This window comes from Babylonia areolata, chromosome 9, assembly GCF_041734735.1.
Source record: "Babylonia areolata isolate BAREFJ2019XMU chromosome 9, ASM4173473v1, whole genome shotgun sequence".
NCBI lineage: Eukaryota > Metazoa > Mollusca > Gastropoda > Neogastropoda > Buccinidae > Babylonia > Babylonia areolata.
Genome location: NC_134884.1, coordinates 42035425 through 42058547, shown reverse-complemented (window position 1 = coordinate 42058547; position 23123 = coordinate 42035425). Strand labels below are relative to the sequence as shown.

The 23123-nt window shown below is 37.8% G+C and overlaps 1 protein-coding gene across 2 annotated transcripts; it reads right to left on the bottom strand.

Moving 5' to 3' along the window:
- Window positions 1–2096: 2096 nt before the first annotated feature.
- On the bottom strand, window positions 2097–22642 carry LOC143285466 (casein kinase II subunit alpha). Of its 2 annotated transcripts, none has more exons than XM_076592769.1 (13): window positions 22449–22642; window positions 22105–22296; window positions 20065–20176; window positions 18950–19051; window positions 17666–17716; window positions 16554–16613; window positions 16106–16189; window positions 15397–15507; window positions 14583–14684; window positions 13727–13827; window positions 12792–12940; window positions 11636–11713; window positions 2097–6647 (listed from the first exon to the last, which is right to left on the bottom strand). In XM_076592769.1, exons 2-13 carry the CDS (start codon window positions 22197–22199, stop codon window positions 6550–6552), a joined length of 1143 nt encoding a protein of 380 aa, XP_076448884.1. In that variant the 5' UTR covers window positions 22200–22296; window positions 22449–22642; the 3' UTR covers window positions 2097–6549. The 2 variants fall into 2 exon arrangements, with proteins under 2 accessions (XP_076448884.1, XP_076448885.1); XM_076592770.1 differs by having other exon boundaries at window positions 22500–22639.
- Window positions 22643–23123: the final 481 nt, after the last annotated feature.

Here is a 23123-nt window from a genome sequence, read left to right as displayed (position 1 = left end):
GCCAACTACCACATGGCCTGAAGAAATGCTGTTTAAATCCAACTGCTGGAATGGATGCTGCTTTCTTTTTCTCTATCTTCAGCTCTTTGTTTGGTACAGATGTCAAATGATATTTTTAATTTTAAAAATATTTAGGAGCCAGATTTTAACAAATTTAGTTAAAAATTTTTTTTAATCCAAGAGGTCTTTTGGGACCATCTTCACCCAGGTGGTTGTGGCAATTATATCCACATTATATATATATACACACACACACAGACACACACATGTATATATATGGCAGATAATAGAGGGATCATTTTTCATCACTGAATGTTTCTTAAAAAAAATTAAGTGTCCACAGAATACTCGCCTGTTTTTTCTTTATTTTGATGAAGGGAAACATTCAGACTTCTTTTTTCTTTAACATGGCAAATTTACACATCTCTCTCGGAGAAAAGTTTTCTCTCCCCTAAAAATTGTGTTTTTGTTTGAAAACTTCTGATGACGTGGCTTCTGCAGCCATGTACACACTTGTACATTTCTGAAAATAAATACTCTGCAATGTGTTATTTTGAAGTGTTATTTTATTTCTTGTGAGCTCTTTGATTTCTTGATTGAAATATGCAGCTGAGATGTAAATATGAATGGGTAAATACATTTATTGTTATAATTCTTCAGCAGTAATAAGTAGTTTCTGTACACTTTTGATGCAGATACAGAAAGTTCATGCTCATCTGTCAGGTTTAGAATTTATAAAAACGAACCCATACATCCCATGTAATTTTATACTTAGTTAAAAAATGTCATTAATTAATTGAATTTCATGAGATTCTGGCTACCTTGCAATCTTAAAAAAAAAAAAAGGGTTTTTTTTGGTTTTGTTTTTTAACGAAACATCAGTAGTAGCATCTGTGTATGGAAGAACTGAGAAGCTAGCTCTACCTCATTTTTTCTATTTTGTGAAGTGATGACCTTGATCTCTCACCTCACCATGTCATCGTGTCTTTTTTATAACTAGATCTGATACACTGCAGCTGACAAAATGCCTACAATAATAATACTATGTATTCATAATGCAATCTTTCCCATTAGCACTGGGGTCTGGAGTGCCATTGTTAACATTTACCAAGGACACACCCACACAAACCTATCAACAATTAAAGGGGACACAAACTGGAATAGCTTCCTGCTCTAAAATCCTGGCAAATGGGTAAATAATTACAGAACCATGAATCGAACCAAACACATCTGCACTTTAAAGCAATTATATTGATTCAAAATAGCAGCCTTGCGCAACACAGGGCGCCACCATAATTATTGGGATTAGACCTCTAGAAGGCAGAAAGAAGTCAACAGTGATGTCACATCCACTGTGCACTTCCAGAACTGCTCGATTTAGAACTGTGGGAAGCAAAGGGGTGTTCTGTGACGCAAAATGCAGGCCCATCATTCATTTTCAGAAGCTGAGACAATCACATCATTGTCTCTGCGACATGTTTTCTTCTGGCACAATGGAGTGGGCAACACAGTTTCAACATCAGCACTCACAACTTTGAACTCTGTATTGTTGATGTTTCAGCAGCTTGTTTTAACTCTTCTTCCACTAACTCAAGTTCAGAACTGTATGGAGCTAAACTTCCATTCCAACACAGCCCTTGCACAGTATTTTTTCTTTTCTTTTGTAAAGTCCTTGCATAGAATTTGCCGACAAAGTGGGGTGCCAATCTGCTTTGCAAGTCAGCCAAATAAAGTGAGTCTCCGTGCTGTCACAAACCTTTACAAAATGGTGACCTCCACGACGACATGATTCATCATGTTTTTTCTTAAGAAATTTATTTGCTCTAAAAAGTATTAGATGAGCCATCGATACCTAAAATCTATTCATGTAAGCCATAAAGCTTACCCACTTTGTGACCCATTTAAGCTCGGGTGATTACACAAGCTCACTGTTTACACATCGAAGTAAAAAATGTTATACTTTTCTTTTACCATACCTCCTCTATGGTGATCATCTCAAAATGAACCATATAAATGCAGTCAGCTACATACATACACTCATTCAGTCCACGCTATCCATATGGAAAAATAAATTCAATCCATTGTAACAATGTCTGTAAATACATCAATCATCTTTTATTTCCAAATTTGTCTTGACTGAAAATCACATCAGACTGACTCCCACAAGAGAGAGAGAGAGAAAAAGAGAGATGGACCAACAAAATTAATGGAGACATCCATAGAAATGAACCGGTATTGCAGAAGATGATGGTACCCACACGCGATAAGACAGTATACTCCATAGTGGCTTTGCATTGTTATCAGATGACTGGCATGGTCTCACACAGGCATCAGGGGGGAGGGGAGAGGGAGTCAGAAACAGTTCACTCGTTCACAAGCGAAACATCCCACAGCATACTCTTCATCTCTCTCACACATTCCACTCGCGCAACACACACACAACCACACTGGTTAGCATCAACATCTGGCAGCTTGCCTTATATAATTATGTTGAAAGATGAGGGACAAACAGTTCCACAACTGCCCGTGGCCCAAACTACGTTTACATCTAATCCATTACAATGTGCATTCTCAGCAAACACCAACACTCAAACAGGAATGCACCCCCACACACACACAGGTTCACCACCAAAACCTACAAACATCCCAATGTCAAAATGAGAAATGAAAACACTTCAAAGCACTGAAACTGAACAAAGTGACCAGAACATCCTCACAAGAGCAACTTGCAACAGCTGAATCCCCCTCCTGCATTACCCAAGGAATTGTAAACCCTTCAACAGGGTGGTGAGGCGACAACCTGCACTCACCTGTCTGATATGTCCTGAAGATTGAGACATCAGCAGATCTGTGAACAGGAAGGGTAGCTGTATGCTGACAATGAAACAACGCACCTGTCAAAACAATCCTAACACATGTGGACGAACGGTATCAAACACTACAACCCCAACACTGGACGAACGGTATCAAACACTACAACCGCAACACTGGATAAACGGTATCAAACACTACAACTCCAAAACTGGATGAACAGCACCAAACAACTCCAAACCTCCCATTCTCTCCATTCTGTTACCTGACTGACAGCTTTCAACAATGACAGTAATGTCTGTTAGAGTTTTACAGGGTCGATACACTCACTCACACTGTGAAGCACCAATGTGCTATGTTGTTAGACTCAACAACATTTGTCACTTCCAATGGATGTTGTTTGTTTTGTTTTGTTTTTTATCAAAAAGGAGAAAAAAAATCCAGTGTAGTACACATCTGAACTGAACTTCGCAAAGTTTTTTTTTTTTTTTTTTTTTTTTTAAGGAAAAAGAATAGTGCACATTAGAACATCAAATGAAAAAAAAAAAAAAAAATCAAAATTAGCTGCATGCCGAATTATCACAATGACGAGAATTCAAGAGCTATGCATCCTGTAACCATCATTTTAGCAATCAGCTATGCTACTGACTGGGCATGGCTTGTCTTTCCATGTTTTGACTCAATTCATCCCAGTCAGATTCTGACGTTTGAATACAGAAAGCAATATTGGGGGTGGGGGGCGAGGGAGGGAATTCCAACTCGCAACAGTGAAACACTGAGTAGATACAACAGGATGCCAAGCATACCCTCGCACACATACTGTTGTATGGGTATTAAGAAAAAAAAGATGGTCTTGACACCTAAGTGACCTGTATATGCAGAACCACGGCGCTCAAGGACTTCCTTTTCATGAAAATAAAGCTTCCATGAGAACATATACTATTCTCAGTGTTTCAAGAACAGAGCAGCAAATATTTAAATGATGATGTGCATTCCAAAATCAATCAAAGGCCCATCAAAGTCGCTGAGCGCAATGCTGTTTTGCCACCTTCATTTCAAAACAACCTAAAAGACATAAAATTCAAACTGCCCCTTCCCCAACTTCCCCCCACATCCCCTCTCCCCCGCAACAGATGATCTCTGAATGGTCTTCTGCTCTGTAATGCGAGTCACTGTCACACCATTAAAACTTGGTAACAGCCAAAACAGTATGAAATGTGTGTATACACTCTCAGCAAGTTCACACACTGCCTTTCAACACTCAAAATTAATCAGTAATGGAAGAAAAATGAGCATATAAAAAAAAGGGGAAAAATAACTTGTATTCAAACAAATTCACATTTTCAAACACATTAAATTGTTACTTAACTCCTGCTAACATTTTTGCTCCTTAACACATTAACTCTTGACATAAAATTATTCAAATGTTACACAAAACTATCAAACAGTACATCTTTTGCTGAGTAACCATTAACAGCAAGCAAAAACCACTCCCACAACGATGCAAAATAATGCAGTATTTTGAAAAGAATCTCCTGAGACTGATGAATGCCTGTCTCTTATCATACTGAAGAGTAATATACATGCATTTCTTGCCAATTCTACCCCATTCTGCTTTTCAGTTTTTGGAATGCCACTTGGCTGCACATTATCAGTGACCTTGTTTTTTCAGCATCATATAGTGAATGTCAAGTTAAAAATTCTGCTGATCCCAGTCCCGGACAATTTAATTAAACCAATACTCAGTGTCAGCATCAAATGTACACACGTCTTCAAATTGTAAGACCAATGACACCAAACTTCAGATTCCACAACCATCCCATCCTACACCTCCCCCCCCACCCCCCCACTGCCCCTCCCCCATTTAATTTTTTTTTATATATATTTTTTTTTCCAAATAGACTTTTAATCTTTCTGAAGCAAATCAGGCCTGACAAATACACATGTATGTATTAAACACACGCATGCAGGCACAAACATTCAAAGTATTCAACAAACAAAAGGGGATAGCAATTTCCACAACCGACAAATTAAGTATCTTTCAATGCTTCAGGTGACAGGAAGGGAGTAAGAATCCAAAGCAATATGAGGGTACCACAGTCGTATGTCGTACCCTTCATACTTGCAGACGCTCGACGCCTAAAGCCAATGGAGTAGAAACAGGAGAAAAGTCTTCCATCATCTTCAAACGTGCCTTAGTTACAGTATGGACAAAATATGTATTAGTACTGATGCTTGTGTCTTAAATGTGATATTTGATTTTTTTTTTCTTTAGTAAAACTTTTCATCTGTAATTAGGTATTTGTTCGTTTCTTTTTATAATTTAGAACAAACTTATAAAGTTTACACTGTATGGTCACTGTTTGTCATTACTGCTGGTTGAAGTATGTCAAGTGACCACAATGAAAAAAGAACAAAATGAACCCATCACATAAATTATTGTTTTGTTTGCTGGGGTGATTGAGATCTGCGTTTTTTGTGTGTTGTCTAATTGTCTGACATATTCACCAACATAACTAATGCAGAAACACAACAATTAAAAAAATGAATTCTAAAACTGAAGAACCAGGAGCAAAGACGTGAACAGAAACAAAAAATAAAAAGACAGCCTGAATCTGAAAAAAAAAAAAAAAATCTAATAAATGTTACAGCACTGAACAGGACAAATTTGAACTCCCCACACCCCATATCTTTTCCATTTTTGTTCAACTGGGTTTTCAGTCAGTTTCCTACATGTCACTTTTACTCTCGAGTTTCCAAACCAGTCTGCATGCACTAATTTCAATCTGGGTAGTGCACTTAATGCTTCTGAATTTATTTTCCATCACCACATGCTCTTGCATAACCCAGATCACTAATTTAAACACAAACCTGTCTCAACTAAAATATTAATATACTTACCAATTCCTGCAATAAACCATAAACTGCAAGACTGAAGAAAAAAAAGACAAGAAAGCCCCACCATTTCTAGATTCTGATAAATACTATGACAATGTTACCAAACATGAAGTGTGACGTTCAATATTAAGTTTGACATAAGAACAACAACAACTCGGAACACACACCACACATCCACTGCACTCTCTAACATTTCCACTCATTCACTGTTCAGGGACTCCAACAAAGCAGAACCGGGCCACGTTCTCATGAGGTACCAGTTTTCCTACCTGAATGTTTCTTCACACCCCCCTGATAAAAAAAAAAAAAAAAAAAAAGGGAAAAGAGAATGCACTTTCTCAGTGGTCCGTTTTCTTCGGACTTGCCCCCTCCCCATTTGGAGGAAGAAGAAAAAAAAAAGACCATTTATGCCTGCCCATCTCTCTCTTCTCTCATTCAAGTTAATGCCGAGTTCCCCTGAACAAAAACATGGACAAGAGTTTCTTGGCATCATTCTCTCTGTGACACTTCCACTTTTCAGTTCAAGCCGACGAGCTTCCCAATACTGCATCCAGTGATGTCCCCACAACAGTCAGTCAGTCAGTCCACCCCTCTCTGCCCCCCCAATGTCAAGAACCCCCTGATGAGCACGTATCACAAGCTCCATCCCCCGTTAGAAGCAGCTGGTGCAGCAGCAGCCAAGGTGGACACATGGATTGCAAGGCCAGACAGTCAAGAGTGGTGTGCCAAGCTTGAGGACAGGCGAGCGACCAGGGGAGGTGGGAAAGGGGACGGTAGGGGGAGGGGGGACAAGGGTGAGCGGGGAGGGAGGAAGGACAGTGCTTTTTTTATTTTTTTATTTTAGGTCTGAGCCGTGGCTGCGTTGTTGGGCAGGGGAGACATGCTGGCTGCCAGAACGGGCGAGCCCGACACACCCACGGCATTGCTCACTGCGGCACCTGCACACGCACCAACCACACGCTGTCAGCGCTTTCCACGTAAGCTCACATCGACACCATACATCTTGGTGGTCAAGCAAGAAAGCAGGGTGAGTAAGCGTTAAGCAGAGGAGACAAGGGAAGGTGGAAAGCTTTCCAACTTGGCCAAATAGGGGAGAAAACACAATAACCAATAGTAGCTATCACACAGTACAATCAAAGGTACCTATCACAGGACGTAAGTTCCCTTTGACTAGCAAACAAAAACTGCAAAAACAGGTAATTTGTTTGTTCTAGTTTTTCAGGACAAGTATACTGTGTACTACCACCTTAAAAAAAAGTTGCTTCAGTGCAAGCATTTGCTTTTTCCTTTATTGATGGCTAAAATAAGCACGTTTTCCTACTTTCTTTCCATGTCCTGCTCATTTTTGTCAAGGATTAAAGGCATCATTCCCTATATACCCCTTTTTGGCTTTACCTATCAACACCATACCAAAACCCGAAGAGCTGAGCATTACTAAACGAATATAGCCTTCAAAGGGAAGGCTATTCAGAGATACAGATGGGCTCCTAGCCTGAATGTATCCATCAAGCAGTCTGATGTAAATACATTAAAAAATGTTTGCCAACTTTCTTTTTAAATACATATGGTTACTCTGCTATACTTCAAACCTCATCACGGTTAGATGACACAAAAACGTAAGAAAGTAGGCAAATGGACTTGTCAAAAGACTATCAAATGGACTTGTCAAAAGACTATCTCAAATCTGAGACCAGGTTCATGAAACATACAAAGAATGTAAATGGACACCTCTTCTTAATTAGCAAGAAGGCTTTCTGTAAATACAGGCCAAATGCAGTTTCTTTTTTTGTTGTCTTCCTGATATACTCAAGTGTTTAAGCACACAGACATACAAACACACATGCATGCATGAAACTGCCACTTGAGCTGGACTGATCACCTCTATGTTTTCATCTGATTGTAACAAAATAGACTACCCAACAGAGGTATGGTTGGTCTTCCAAAGACATGGCAATCCTTTCTTCTTCTGTGTTTATGGGTTGCAATTCCCACATTCACTCACTTGAACAAGTGGGCTGTTAAGTGCATGACAGTTTTTTACCCTGCCATTAGGCAGCCATATATCCTCCATGATCAGGTATGTTCAGGTTTTCATAACCCACTTAACTGAGACATGGATTACAAAATCTTTTACGTGTTCATTTGATCTTTTGTATGTGTACACAAACAATGTTCAGGCACTAGCGGGTCTGCACATCTGTTGACAGGGAAGACTGAAAATATCTCCACCTTTAACACACCAGGAAACATGACTCGGATTCAAACACAGGACCAACACTTTTATGACTCGTTTATAGAGGCAACTTAAAACTTCCTTTGGTTGCATCCAGATGGAGGACCTGAGTGGAGCACCCTCAGGAGTTGTTTCAATTTTCTTTAGCCCCTCTTCTGCTTGATTTCTGTTGTTTATTCCCCCAGATCCAGCAGTTTCCTCCTGCACTGCCTATTTTCTTCTTGGTTTATACAAGTTAACTGGACCCCCTGGTGGAAGCTCCAACAGTAGACTGCTTATTAAGAAGCCACAGACTGTAGGAGAGCCTGAATTTCATGCTTCCCATACATTCCTAAAGTTCCAGACACGTACAAAACAAAAAACAAAAAAAACCCAACACACACACACAAAGACAGGGTTGGGGGATGAGCTCAAAAACTAAAAATGGGTGGGAAAAGCTGGAAAAGCTGTGTAGTAACTGCAGTGCTCAGTCTGGCCATCATCAGTATCTACAAGGAATCACTTGCGCAGTGTAAGCAAACACCATCATGCATGGAATCTTTCCATACATTTACTTCCTGCAAATAAGTGGATACGAAATCTCTAGATGCATGTCCTGGAAATGTTGGGAAAAGCAATTTTTTAAAATTTACCACCAAGAACCCACTAAATACCAATACCATGTCATACAATTGGGTTGGAGTGACTCATTTTTATAATACTGAACAGTTTGCAGCCGGGATCCAGGGTCTGCTTAACCGAAGTGCATGTCTCTATACCACATCAAAATGATGATGGTGGATGTTCAAAGAAAGAAGAAAATAAAGGGAAAAAAAATTGCTGAAGTACAAATACAGATATCTTTATGATACAAAAATGCTCCCACCCATTCAAACATAATCTTCTGACACAGCCATAACACAAGTTTTCTGAAACTTGGCATCACAATAAAGCCTCTCCTTTATTCATAGTGCGAATCATGTTTGACTTGCATATCACTAAAGAGATCTGCTTATCTCTTGCTTTTTCAGGACAAAGTGACAAAAGAGGGCTATGCTGACTATACACTGAGACAATGACAGAGTTAAACATAGCAACACACCATGTTAACCTGAATGAACCTGACCACTGTAAACCCTCTCCATTCAGGAATCACCTCCTCCTTGACTTTAAAATATTTCAATGAAGCCTTATCATACCACCAACACCACAGGAACTGAAAGTCAAATTTTAACTTTTTTCTTTAAACTCTGAACTCCCAAACCACAAACATCCACTCAATTTGGCAACAAACCCATAGTGACATTCATTTACACTTTTTCAAGTCCTGAGAACATATAATCAAAGCACTGACAAATGAAATGTTGTACAATGGTTTCAGCGGTCTAACCATCGCGCACAGCATGTCAAAAGATGCACCGGTCATAACTGTGTCAGGCCTAACCAGGTAAAGGCAAAAGTCCGAGCAATTACTGGATTCAAAACTTTGTGTAATCCAAAAACAAAACAAAACATAAGAATTAACAATTTACACAGAGAGGAAAAGAAGTATCTGCAAACACCTTTTTTTTTTTAAGTTCATTGAAATATATTTTAAAAAATTGAAAAAGGGGGGATATGGGGGGTTGGGGGGGGGGCAGTTGGGGGACACAGGGCAAGGGAATCATTCAGATTGATCAAAGGTAACAGCATTCTGGGGCACACACACACACATACACAAACTCAAGTTAGACCAACAAAATGTCTCTTCCAGGATGTTTCACTTGTGCAGGTGTGAATCAATATTGTACGTATCTCTCAGGAATTATTACAAATCACAAACATGGGTAGTTCAAATCCTATCTACTTGTAAAAACATATACTAACCATCAATGTAATCTGGGACGTAAGCCAGCTTGCTTGAAGGCTCAAAAACCGATAGCATTTTATTTTGTTTAAAGAACTTTTCCCCCATAAGGTATGAATCATTCCAACAAGGCATCTAAAATGCGAGTGTTTATCATAAGAGGCAAACATTTTCTCAGCTGTTCATATTCAAAGATGAATCATCATCAGGTATAATCCAAGATGTTACCAGAAACTGGAAGGGAAAGTAATTATTGTATCATTAGAGAATGGATAGAAAAGGACACAAATGTGGCAAGATCACTTGATACGGCTCTCAAAGAGCTTCTACAGGAGCATGCTTGAGTGACAGAACAATTCTTTTTAAATTCACTCCAAGGAAGTAAATGGGATCAAAGTAAATATTGTGCGTGCGTGCACGTGTGTGTGTGTGTGCGCGCGCGCGCATGTGTGTGTGTATGCATGCGCATGTACGCACACATTAAAAAACCAAAAAAGAACAAAAGAAAATATCTATTCTGCCTTTATGTACGTAACTGTAGTAACTAACATGGAAAATATAACTGGACATATTTAACCCTACAAAGAAATGAGAAACAATTTTATAACATATATCTGAGAACAAATGTAGCATACAAACTTAGCTTGGTTCTTCTTTTATCAGATTACAACAAACCTAACCCTTCAAACAGCTTCCATATAAACGTCGCTTTCAATTTACACAACAGGGAATTACTGAAGTCACTCCAGCTGCTTGTTCTGCTCCAGGATGTTCTGCTGTGCGATCATCAGTGGTTTAAGCAAACCCAATACTGATTCTTCTTTTCTCCACTCTGGAGTTCTTGGTGAATCTGTTCAGTTTCAAAGTCCAAAAGTGGAGTCAATTCAAAATCATTTTCACTTTTCTTTCTATCATATTAATTGTCATTTATTTGCCATTCATACAAGCACCAATCACACGTGTCACCATGAACACTTCATGAGAAACTGAAAGGCATCCATTTGTGGTCAATTTAAATACTAAACTCTTTCATAGCAATCTTTAAATATCTAAGTAACATTCGTTTTATTTTGATTATATATTACAAAGTAGATGAGATGAAATAGACATCACACAGATGAGAAATAGATTTTCAAATGTTCAATTTCTATGTTTAAAGAAATCCAAAATGAATATTCAAAACCTACACACACATTTAACAACTCTAGTTCAAATAAGATTTCCCCTTTTTTCTTCCTTACAATGTCCAAACAAATGAAACAAACTGAACGAAACAATAAGTAACACATGCTACATGCATGTCCTCTTCCACATCATTTATTGATTAAAACTTTTCCAAGTCCTCAGGACACATGTTCAGGTTCAAAAACACTGTAAGTCTGCAGTTTTATACTGAATTCTTGAAACTGACTGTGCCCACAAGTCCTCACTGAATCAGGTACACTCAAATCAGTGCAAAGATACAAACTTACAAATAAAAATGGAAAATCCCAAAAGAAAACTATGTTCACACAAACACCAATAAAAAAGGAAACCTTTCAACTGTTCATCCATGTAACTGAAGAAGAGCTTTCATAGCCAGGGCCTGCATTTCTGGGACTGCAGTTTAAGAATAAAAAATAAAATAAAATAAAAACCCTCATGGCCTTGACTGGTTTGAGATATTGACCAATCTGCACCCCTCACTGCCTAATGCTTCTGTCCTGACTGCCACAGTGGTGTGTTACCGCTGTGAGGAGGATTGGCTGTGGGGAATGACTGGTATGGATGGGCAGGGGGTACATGGAGTGGCAAGTGTACAGATGTCTCTAGGTTTGCTTGTCATCAAGCAAGTGGTACAGGAGAGATGTGTCTACCACCTGTCTGACCTGAATTGGCAGTGGATGGGGTGGGCGACGTGTGACCAGACATTGTTGACATGCGTCCCTGCTCTTTCACGATGGGGTCTGCACACACACACACACACAATGTAGTTTATACAATCTTGCACAAAACATGACAGTCAGTTATATCACAATGAAATATATGGCATCTCTAAAAACAGTAAACTAAGAACATCATTAAACGATTAACTCTGCACATACAGATCCACAAAAGCCAATGACAGAATCTCAACTTAAAGGGCAAGAATTTCTGGTAAACTAATTAGTGTAGTATCTCCATTCTGCATTTGTTGTCTACTGTAATTCTATAAAAGTAACTTCTGCAAATGTCTGTTTTTAACTGTTCAAAGCAACACCAGCATTAAAGGATTCCCCCCCCCCTTCCCAATAATGTTTTATAAAACATGCTTAACATGGCCCACTGGTGCACTAACTTTGATAGAAGTTTGAAGGAACTACAGCCAAACAGACATGCACATTAAAAAGATGGACTGCAAGTCAAAATCAAGAAGTGGAACAGTGGCCCAGTGAACTGATTATCTGTCTCAGAAGCAAGGTTTGAGTTCAAGTCATTCAAAAACTGATTTATTTCTCCCCTTACTACTATACCTTCAGTGCTTCTCTGGATGTCTCACTTTTAGATTAAGCCAGCAACCAAGGTCTGTTGTGGAACATACAATTACAGTCTATGAATTAATTCTGTAGTGTACAAATATCTCTTCTGGCAAAGACCAAAAAAACAACAACAAAAAAACCCCATCAGTTACAGTCTATGAAACATTTCTGTGAAAGTATCCATCCTGATACAAATAAACTTACAGACAGGAACAGAAGAAGAAAAAAACAACAACAAAAAACCACTGCACTCTCCCTGTGGAGAGCAGTCACAATTTCACAGAGAGATCTGTAATGACAAAACATTAATTTTATCAAATAAAGAATTTCTTTTGTCACAGAAGAGAGATATTTTGTGAACAGTTATACTATTTTCTAGTATGTCAGGAAAACAGTGCTGAGATTGCAAGAGAAGTAAATTCTCTGCATCCCCTCAGCCCTACTGTGGATAGATACAACCATCAGTAACAAACCATTTCCCTCTATGCATAGAAACTAATGTTTGACACTAGAAGAGCTCGCTCACAGAAATATGGATGATCCATTGCTTCCCGAGCAGTGAGTCGCTCATTGTGGTCATAGCGAAGGAGTTTGTCCAGAAAATCCAAGGCCTCTGGGCTGACCAGGTGTTGGTTCTCACTGTGTACAAACCGCTCCCACCTCTTCCTTGAATGCCTGTTCCCATGGCAACTCACAGTCAATTACAAGCCAAAATCATTCATCTACCCCACAGCAATACATACTCAATGAAACCAAATCAAGTGGGACAGTCTATCTTGTATGATAATTAAAAAAAAAAAAAAAAAATTTCAAGCAGTGAATTCAAATCCTGATCTAAATAGAATTTCATGTAAAACAATCAACTATAAAGTTGACTGAACATATACAAAACACATGTACAAAGAATAACAGGTGAGTAAATATAAACCACATATGTGGGTTGATGTCACATCCTTCCTGAAACTTTCACTCCACTAACAGAAGAAAAGACAAGAAGTTCTTTCATCAAGACTGTGAAATAATTTTTAGTATATAACATTTACAAAACAGTGCAAATACTAGTTAATATAAAAATAAAGAAATAATCTATCATGCAGTAAATATCAAAACCATCCCTGAAAGAAGTTATAACAGCTTCCTTTGACAACAAATGTGTCATTACTAAGATGGACAAAATACAGTTGAGAACATCAAATCCAAATTCTTTTTTCTAATCAATTGCTGCCATGTGGCAACAATCATTTTGAAAGGCTGATCCATTTCCTCTCCTAATTTTACAATCGAGTGATATAGGTTCCTATTCTTGGAAAGAAACCTTGTCTTGACAAACAAAACTTAATTCTTTTTAAACCTAACAAACAGGGTTGTTTACGAACTACTGGTCAAACACAATTTTCTTTTATTTGCATGTTAAAGTATGATTACTCCACACCCCTTAATACTTGGGTTAAATGCACTTACCTGCCAAGTATATCATTAAACCTAGGGTCCAAGTCTATCTGGTACTTCTCAATGTAGCCATACAAGTCATCTGTGCCTAGAACTTTGGCTATCCGTACCAACTGAAACAAAACACAAAAATCATGCAATGACAAAACATAGCCCTAACTCTTCTCTTCTTAGATTTTTTATCTGTATAAGAAATCATGTGCACCCTCCCCCTTTCAACTCCTGAAGAAAGGGAGAAAGAACTGAAGGAGAAAATAAAGAATGAAGAAAAGAAAAGATTAACTCATAACAAAAATCACCAAATGATCAATGCAAAACTCTCTACCATTACAAGAGAAAGCTAGAACACATTTTCAGGGTCGCAGTAAAATTTGAACCATTGACACATCTGAAATATACACACAAATGCTGGAAGGTACTGACCCTCTCTGCCAAATCACTTTACACAATGTCTGCAGTCAGTTGATCTTTTCAACCACCTGTCAGACATTCACACAAGCTAGTAACCTGGCACTTTTATTTTGATTTCATGCATTCTCATAAAAAAAAAGTCCACTTTAGGGATGCACTGCCTAACCATGCAGTCAAAAACCACAACACATTTCATGTATGTCAGTGTAAACACTATTTCTGAGAGATATTATTTTCCTCTCTCTGTGCACAAAGAATGCACACTTTTCATGCTCACTTTCTTCAGAACTATATTTTTTGTATGTGCTCCTGTTCCTAAACCAATCCTCTCAACTCTGTATGTTTCAACTCCAACCTCTTTGTGAAGTGTATGTTAAGATACAGAACTGAAATTTGCCAAGCATGTACAGGCAAAACACACATGATCACAAACATACTGAATTTACTGACACAGTACCTGATCATAGTTGTCATGACCATGGAAGAAGGGTTCTTTCCTGAAGATCATGCTGGCAAACATGCACCCCAAGCTCCACATATCCAGAGAGTAGTCATACATCTGTAACACATCCACATTCTGTAAGCTTCTTTAAAAGATCTATACTGGCTCATTGTTCAATTGCAATGTGAACACAAAGTTGCAGTTCCTAAACTGCCTATCGCTATTTTCATGGGCCACATCCACTGTATCTATCTGTATCTCTTTCCATGCAATACTCTTCTCGTACTCATCCTTTTCCCTGTTCCAAAATGTAAAATGATGAGAGTTAGAAACTGTGGTTTCAATTTCACTGCCACCCAAATCTGGAACTCACTACCATCCAGTCTGTGTAACACTCCCACTCTGAGTGAATTTAAAATCAGTCTAATCCAACTGAGTGAACTGAAAATCAACCTAAAGATATCCATTTTGCCATGAATTACCGTAGAGAGAGAGTTACAGGCTGTATGTGAAAAGAAGGCTGCTTTTGCCCGTTTTAGAATGTGTATACATGTGATGTGTGAACAGTGCAAAGAATAACAAATTTTAGCATATCAGTGCAGACTAGCCAGTCCAACTGAACCGTTCCACTTATTTGACACACACGCAGCATATTGTGAACTGTCAAGAACAATGCCACAATGGTGCTCTTCTGTATAACATGGTAATACATACTGCACCTGTGATAAACTTTTGCCAAGCACCAGTCCCAAAGATGACTATTTTGTGACAATTTTCAACTTTTGTGTACTATTATTCTGCACATAACCATATGAACTAATTCACTGACCTGGTAGTCCAGTAGCAGCTCTGGACCTTTGAAGTAGCGTGATGCTACCCGAACATTGTACTCCATGCCTGGGTGGTAGAACTCTGCAAGACCCCAGTCAATCAAACGCAGCTGGAAACATAAGAACAGTCACACACGCCTGGAGTTAAGTGACTGATTTTTGTGATACTGAAATGTTAAAAGCTGTGGTTTAAGGGCCGCTTAACCCAAGTACAACTACAAGTGTCAATGATACCAAAATAGTCATACCAAAGGAAAAACAAAAACTGACAAAATGCCAAACCAGAAATCTATGAAACACAGAAATATTCCTGCCCATGCACATGAAACTATGTTACATACCAGACACGCACACAAATGTTTATTTAGAAAATAAAATAATAAATCACAAAAATAAATTTCCCAATCTCATGTAATAATTATGTTAATGAGGGCCAGGTTGCATGAGGTGGTCTTTGCGGCACTAAGTTTGCTTTGAGTTAAGATGTTCCTAGGTATATGGAGTTTACCATGGAGTCAGGAACATTCTTAACAGTGAGCAAACTTAGTGACACTAAGTTTGCTCATGCAACCCACGCAAGCTACCTTTATTTCATCATCTTATCAGCCAGCTCAAACCAGTGATTGTGGGGGAAAAACAAAACAAAAATTTCAAAGAAACTGTGCTCCATGAAAACAAACACTGATCTGTCAGGAGAGGTTGTCTCACCTTTTTACTTTCATGGTCGATCATGACATTGTGTGGTTTGACATCTCGATGCATGATCCCCATGCTGTGACAGTAGTCCAGAGCCTATCACATGACACAGGCAACAATGTGAAAGAATAATTACCTCTGTTAATATAGCAATGCAAATAATGAAAGCAACATTTCAAATCAATAAACACAGGCTCAACTATTCTAAATGCAATATATAGATTTTCTTCTACATTTCCATTTTTTTTATTACTACAACAGACAGCTACCAGGTACTGAAAATCTGATAAATTGTGCAACTGCCACAAGTTGTTTAATGTATTTTGAACTGCTAAACTGAATTAAAACTAAAACTTTTTTTTCAAATCTGCACTTTTATTTTAACCTTTCACAACAATTCTCAAAAGCAGATTTCATACTTAAGCATCATTCTAAAAAATAAAATACTTATATCACGTACCTTCATCAGTTCGTAGAGGTAAAACCGTATATCATAGTCTGTGAAAGTCTGATACAGTTGCTGCAATATAAATAAATTCTCTTTTACATTAGCACTTTTGCAAACAAAAACCACTTTAAGTAACACTGAATTGCAGGTAATATACCCTTCTGTAACACTGAAATTTGCTGATAATAATCTGAAAAAAAAACATGAAAGACTATCACCATATATACACACATTTTCTTCTTTTGTTGGTTTCAACTCACATCCACATATTTCTTCAATTTTTTTTTTTTAAAGTGTGCTTTCACATTTATTACTCTTTTGCCCTGCAGCTTCCATTTTTGCAGTCATACTGTGTCTCAGGTACAGGTGGATACTGGATACATATGCATTTCGGAAGCAAAGGACTGAGGACACAGATTGTGGGAGCGTTACATGCTTATTTGATCTGTATACATTAGACAAGATTATGGACTCTGACAGGTCTCAACATGTAGCAACCTTGAAGACGGGGCCGAGGGAAAGTGAAAAAGTTAACAGTTTAGCACATATTTTAAAGAGTATAAAAAGAGGAATGTTATAGAACCATGAGAGTCCTTTTGGTAAAGACTGCTGGTGGGCTGCATCTTTGAATAGCCGAATTTTTGGTAAACCAAAAGTTCTTTACTGAACAATTTTTTTCTTTAATGTATTTGTGTGAGATTGAAAAGTTTTCCTTTCCTATATGCAGAACCAAAATCCTCAATAACACAGGCATTCTGACAAATAAATTAACATAAATCTATTACTGTAGGTAGGCTTAGCACACCTCAATACTGTAATTTCCTTTTAAATTTCAGAGAAAATGGTAAAACAACCACAACAGTATGAAAAGTTTTCCTTTCCCCAATGCAGACCCAAAATCCTCCAATAACACAGGCATTTTGACAAATTAAATTAACATAAATCTATTACTGTATGTAGGCTTAGCACACCTCAATACTGTCATTCCTTTTAGATTTCAGAGAAAATGGTAAAACCACCACAACAGTAACCATGTTCTTTGGCAATGTCATTTCAGACTGATCATTTAATAATTATATTGATAAAAAGAAAGCACAAGAGTAATGTCAAATTATAAACCTTACCTTGAAGTCCGTGTTATTCACGTGTTCAAAGATAAGAGCTGGCGTTCGAGACTGCACAAGAGACAAATACTTATAAACCTAGGATGAAAGACCAATATCTAACTACATTCTTAATGTTATACATATCCTTTATGCAAACCAGGAAGCAAAGTTAATAACTTACAAGTTACAGTAGTCATGACAAAACCCCAACATCCCTTCACACATATCCAAACATTTGCATGTCCAGTATCACCGCTAGTAAAAAATCCTGAAGGTTATCGGCCATAGCTACTTTCGTTTTCTCTGCATAGGCAGATAGTAGTTTGCACAGGACAGGAATGTCAGACCCCTGCCAAAGTCTGCACTAGTGGGTCACGTTTAAGTATGTGTAATTAAAAAGGCAGTTTGTTTCTCAAGGACCACAGCAGTCAGACAAATCCATATACATTACACCACATCTGCTTGGCAGATGCCTGACCAGCAGCATAACCCACTGCGCTTAGTGAGGCCCCAAGTGCATGCCTATAAATATATTCATGAACCTATCAGAGTAGATTTCTTCAATATAATTCGCTAGGCAGATGCTTGACCAGCAGCATAACCCAATGCGCTTAGTGAGGCCCCAAGTGCATGCTTATAAATATATTCATGAACCTATCAGAGAAGATTTCTTCTATATAATTTTGCCAGAGTCATCCGAATGACTAGTCATGCAGTTTGATCTTCACGTCAAACTAAGAAAGGGTGAGAGCGTGATTTGAACCCTCACCCTCACGGACTCAGGGAAACAATGAACAAACACAACATTTCTTAAACAATCATTTGCAAACACACACAAACAGAGAGGTGGTCATTTGCAGAGGTACATGCTGCGTATACCCACATGTGCATAACTAAGCGCATGTGTTTGACACAAAAAAATCATGAATTAACCAAATCATTCAGCACACCCATATGCAGAGAGATGGATATATGCAGAACAACATGTTTGCATGCAAGCATGTGTGTTCAGCGCCCATGTAAGAGACATGAAAATCGTAAATTAATGGAATCATTCAGTAAATGTCAATAAATTACAAAATCTGTAATTAACACACAGAAGAAACAGGAATCCTGCATAAAAATGAGGAAGAACATACAATAAAAGAAAAAAAATCGAAATCTTACACAGCTATCAATTGAAGTAAATCATGTATCATTCCAAAAAATAAAAAAAATGAAATAAAGACAATTTTTGACTATTTATTTCAATCTGTCCACAGCTGCTCAGCCCTGGTCCAAGAGTCAAAAAGATTAACTTACCACTGGATCTTTGACGATGGCAAGCAGAGTGATAACATTTGTACCACCTCGCAAGTTTTCCAAAATTTTGATTTCTCTCTTGATCTTCTTCTTTTTCACAGGCTGTAATCATAAATAAAGATTTTATGAACAATAATACTGGTATGATTTACATAAAAATTTTAAGTGCATACATTAAACAACCACCAGCTACAGACAATGAAATAATTCTCTTTCGCAAAGACAGCAAGATCCCAGCTGACTATATAAACCAAATCAGGCTGAAATTTAAAATAGGTGAAAAACTAAGGAACCACAAAAACAAAACCACACCAAAAATCAAAATATCTAACACTGTAACAGGTGTCAAACTCAGGGTTATCAATACACCAACGAGTAAATGCAAAGCAAATGGTGAGTTTTACAAAAAGAAACCAATAAACATTCAGATCAAAACACGTGTAAACCACAAGTAATCTTTATAAAATATATATATATATATATAATATATATATATATATATATATATATATATAATAGAGAGAGAGAGAGATGATAAAAAAGAAAAAAAAAGAACAAAAGAACAAAAAAACAACACTATCCGACAGCAAATATTTTGGTGTTTGCCTTCCTCAATACTTTTTTCTCTCAGAAGAAAACTTCTGTAAAATCTAGGAGAGTCAATAACAACATTCCTAGATGTAATCAATAATCATAAAATGATAAACATGTCAGGTTACACTGCTGAGGGACAAAACGTGTCTGGGACTTTGCGCATGAGGAAACAGAAAATTTGGTATCCCCTCCTAAATTCGAAAATGCAAGAGTTTTGGAGTTTATTCTGTTAAATATATATTCAGAAATTTATACCATACTCCCTATTTTGCTAGATATATTTACCATGTCAAACTGATGAAAACTAGACCTATTAACTGCTCAATTTGGCCAAAATTCAATAGGTTTTTAAAAAATAATTATGAATATATTTATAAAGCGAAACATAGAAATAAAAGGGAAAAGCCAGTAAACCAGATCACAGTAGAACAGATCACTTGCAACAATTTAAAGTAAACAGTCCTCAAAAAAGTTCAAAACTTTAAATGGATACATATAAACTTGAAATCATAATTACTCACTTTCAAAATCTTTATTACACATTTTTCATTGTTTGTGATGTTGATGGCTTCAAATACTTCACTGTACTTTCCTCTTCCCAGTTTCCGCACTATTTGGTAATCATCTTGATTCCTGAAATACAAATGTCATGTAGTGAAACATACAGCATGATGACACAGTCACATAGACAGTGAAATTGGAAATAAACATGCTAATGATAGAAACTTAAGCTGTGACTGAGCAACATGAACATGTTTTGTAAATTATACTTTTATATATAATAAATGAATAATATAAGACCAAATGCTTTTCCAATTAGTGATAATTTCCGTTTCTTTGGCCACATGGACAGGCAAACAGGCTGCTATAGAAAAAATAAGATATATAGACCAAATAAATCACATACCCTACAATTTCTTTTACTGTGTTTTATATTTTTTTCAAAAGTCATGAATGTAACACAAAATAAGAACAGAATTTACTTGAAATACAATTTCTAGACATATCATGCTATCCTTCATTCCAGACTCCTTATCGTCCTATTAGTTCTTTGCAATGGTTGCATTAAAATTTGTTGATTTTACTTCTAATTAACTATGAATAATTATGGCATTTCAATTCACTGAATTTACCAGTCAATTTGGTAAAATTACTAAAAGTCTGAAAATGATCTAACCATCAAAATGCACCAGCATGAATTCAGTTATATTACTTTCTTGCCCATGGGTGCAATAATCAAGTGGTTAAAGCCTTGGACTTTCAATGAGGGTCCCGGGTTCAAATCTTGGTAACAGTGCCTGGTGGGTAAACCGTAAAGGGTGGAGATTTTTCCGATCTCCCAGGTCAACATTTGTGCAGACCTGCTTGTGCCTGAACCCCTTTCGTGTGTATGTATATGCAAGCAGGAGGTCAAGTACGCAAATTAAAGATCCTGTAATCCATGTCAGCATTTGGTGGGTTACGGAAACATGAAAATACCCAGCATGCATACCACAAAAAACACAGTATGGCTGCCTACATGGTGGGGTAAAAATGGTCATACATGTAAAAGCCCACTCGTGTACATACAAGTGAACGCGAGAGTTGCAGCCCACAAAGAACTTTCTTTCCATGGCTCATAAATTCTTCTTCTTAAAGAAAACACAAGATGAAAGTGCATCACCATAACACGCCTATACTTATTTCCTGGAAATTTGCTATGAGAAACTCTCTAGTTACAAAGCTCATTTTCAGCAGTGGTTTTTCACATGCCAAATCAGTAACTAAATAAGTCTATAAAGTTCAAGAAACACATTAGACCTCATCACAGGCCCACCTTGTCCACTAGTAGTAACAGCATGAGTGTGAAAAATCCTCACCCTTACCCAGTTCAACCCCAGGTTCAACTTTCCTTGGTAAGGCGCTTCTCAATGAACACTCTGTAAGTCTATGTGTCTGCTTCTGTATAATTGCATGCCGCCATGCACACTCTATACACTTGAAAAACAGCAAATTTATGCATTCGGCACATACACAATGTGCGTCATGTGGAAGGAGAGTTTCACTGCGTAAACAAGTAGGATGGTTATCATGGTATGTCAATGTGTATACATGTAAATATAATTTTACATTTACAGCATCATCTGAATGAAACTTGAAATAAATAGTATGTGTGTTGGTGATGAGGGTGAGGAGGTGATAGGTGGGAGGGGATACAACCGCGTAACAATGAATATGTGAACCAAAAACCTATGGCAAAATATTCCACACAATGACTTCCTAGAGATGAGGCATGTGCCTTGATTAAACATGAAAAAAAGGAAAAATATAACTGGTTCAGAACAAGTGATGACTCTTTGGATAAGCTGTCCATAAAAAGTAGTTTCCACTTAATAATTCACCTTGTAACAATCCGATTCACAACTGAAGTACTGTTCTAATCATGATTCATACAACACCAGGTGAGTAGCTGCACTGCTGACTCACAAGACTCTTGTCCGAGGCTTGGTGATTTTTACAATACATCCATGCAACTGTAAAATAAAGTAACATTACAAGATAAAATCTAACATCAAACGTACCCCCACTCCACGACATGGGACTCATAGTCCCAGTACTCTCTCGGTTTGTGTGTGTTGACATCGGCATACACTCGTGCCCGGCTTGGAAGAGGCATGGTGATCGAGCAACTGAAACGTCTGGTGCCGATTCGGGCAACAGTGCCGATTTGATACAGAAGACGAAATATTGCGTTGGATGGTGTTCCCCCCGCTCTGGAAACACACAAGAACAAATTACTTATGTCTTTTCGGTATAAATATCACAATGTTTACGGCAATTTGACGTTATCTGAACGTTTTTGTCTCAAATCTACTCATTCGAACATGAGGAACAGATATTTTTGAGCGTGTCACAGCATACGCACCTGTAACTAAAATTCAATAAACTGATGGAGGGAACGCTCTGTACGCTTTACCAATATTCTGTGTGTCACATTTGTATCCGTTGTGTCTGTGTTTCGTTTCATACTCTACAACAATAACACAAAGTCTTTCAGACAGAACCACGACATTTCTGCTGTTTTGCATGAAGTAGCACAAGATGGCGCCCGTCACTCACCCCGCGGAGTCGCAACGAGGCTTCCACTTCCACAAGAGCTCACGCTTATCTCCCTTGTTACTATCGTTTTTCTGTGTCAGTTGGAAAACATTTATTTGGTCACATTTTCTTCGAACGTGGACGAGTTCGTTTATGTCAGGCAGTTTCATTTTCACGTATTCTTGAAAAATAATGGTTGTCCGGGACAACCAGTCATACGTTCTTTTTCTCATCTCTCCCGGAACAGCCCACAATCTGTGGCTTTTCTTTGCGTTAAAACGATTTCGGAGCCTTCAGAGATATAGTAGCCGCCTGCGGGCGATATCAAAGGCAGGGAAGTGAAGTCCAGAAAGAAAAATACTCTTATTATTATTTTAAAAAAAAATAAAATGTACCCATTTCTTCTGTATTCGTGGGGTGTTAAACCGTTCAGTGACAAGTATTAACATTACTTTTGGGGTTGTGCATACGGGGTGCACATGTTCATTTTTTCGTGACACGG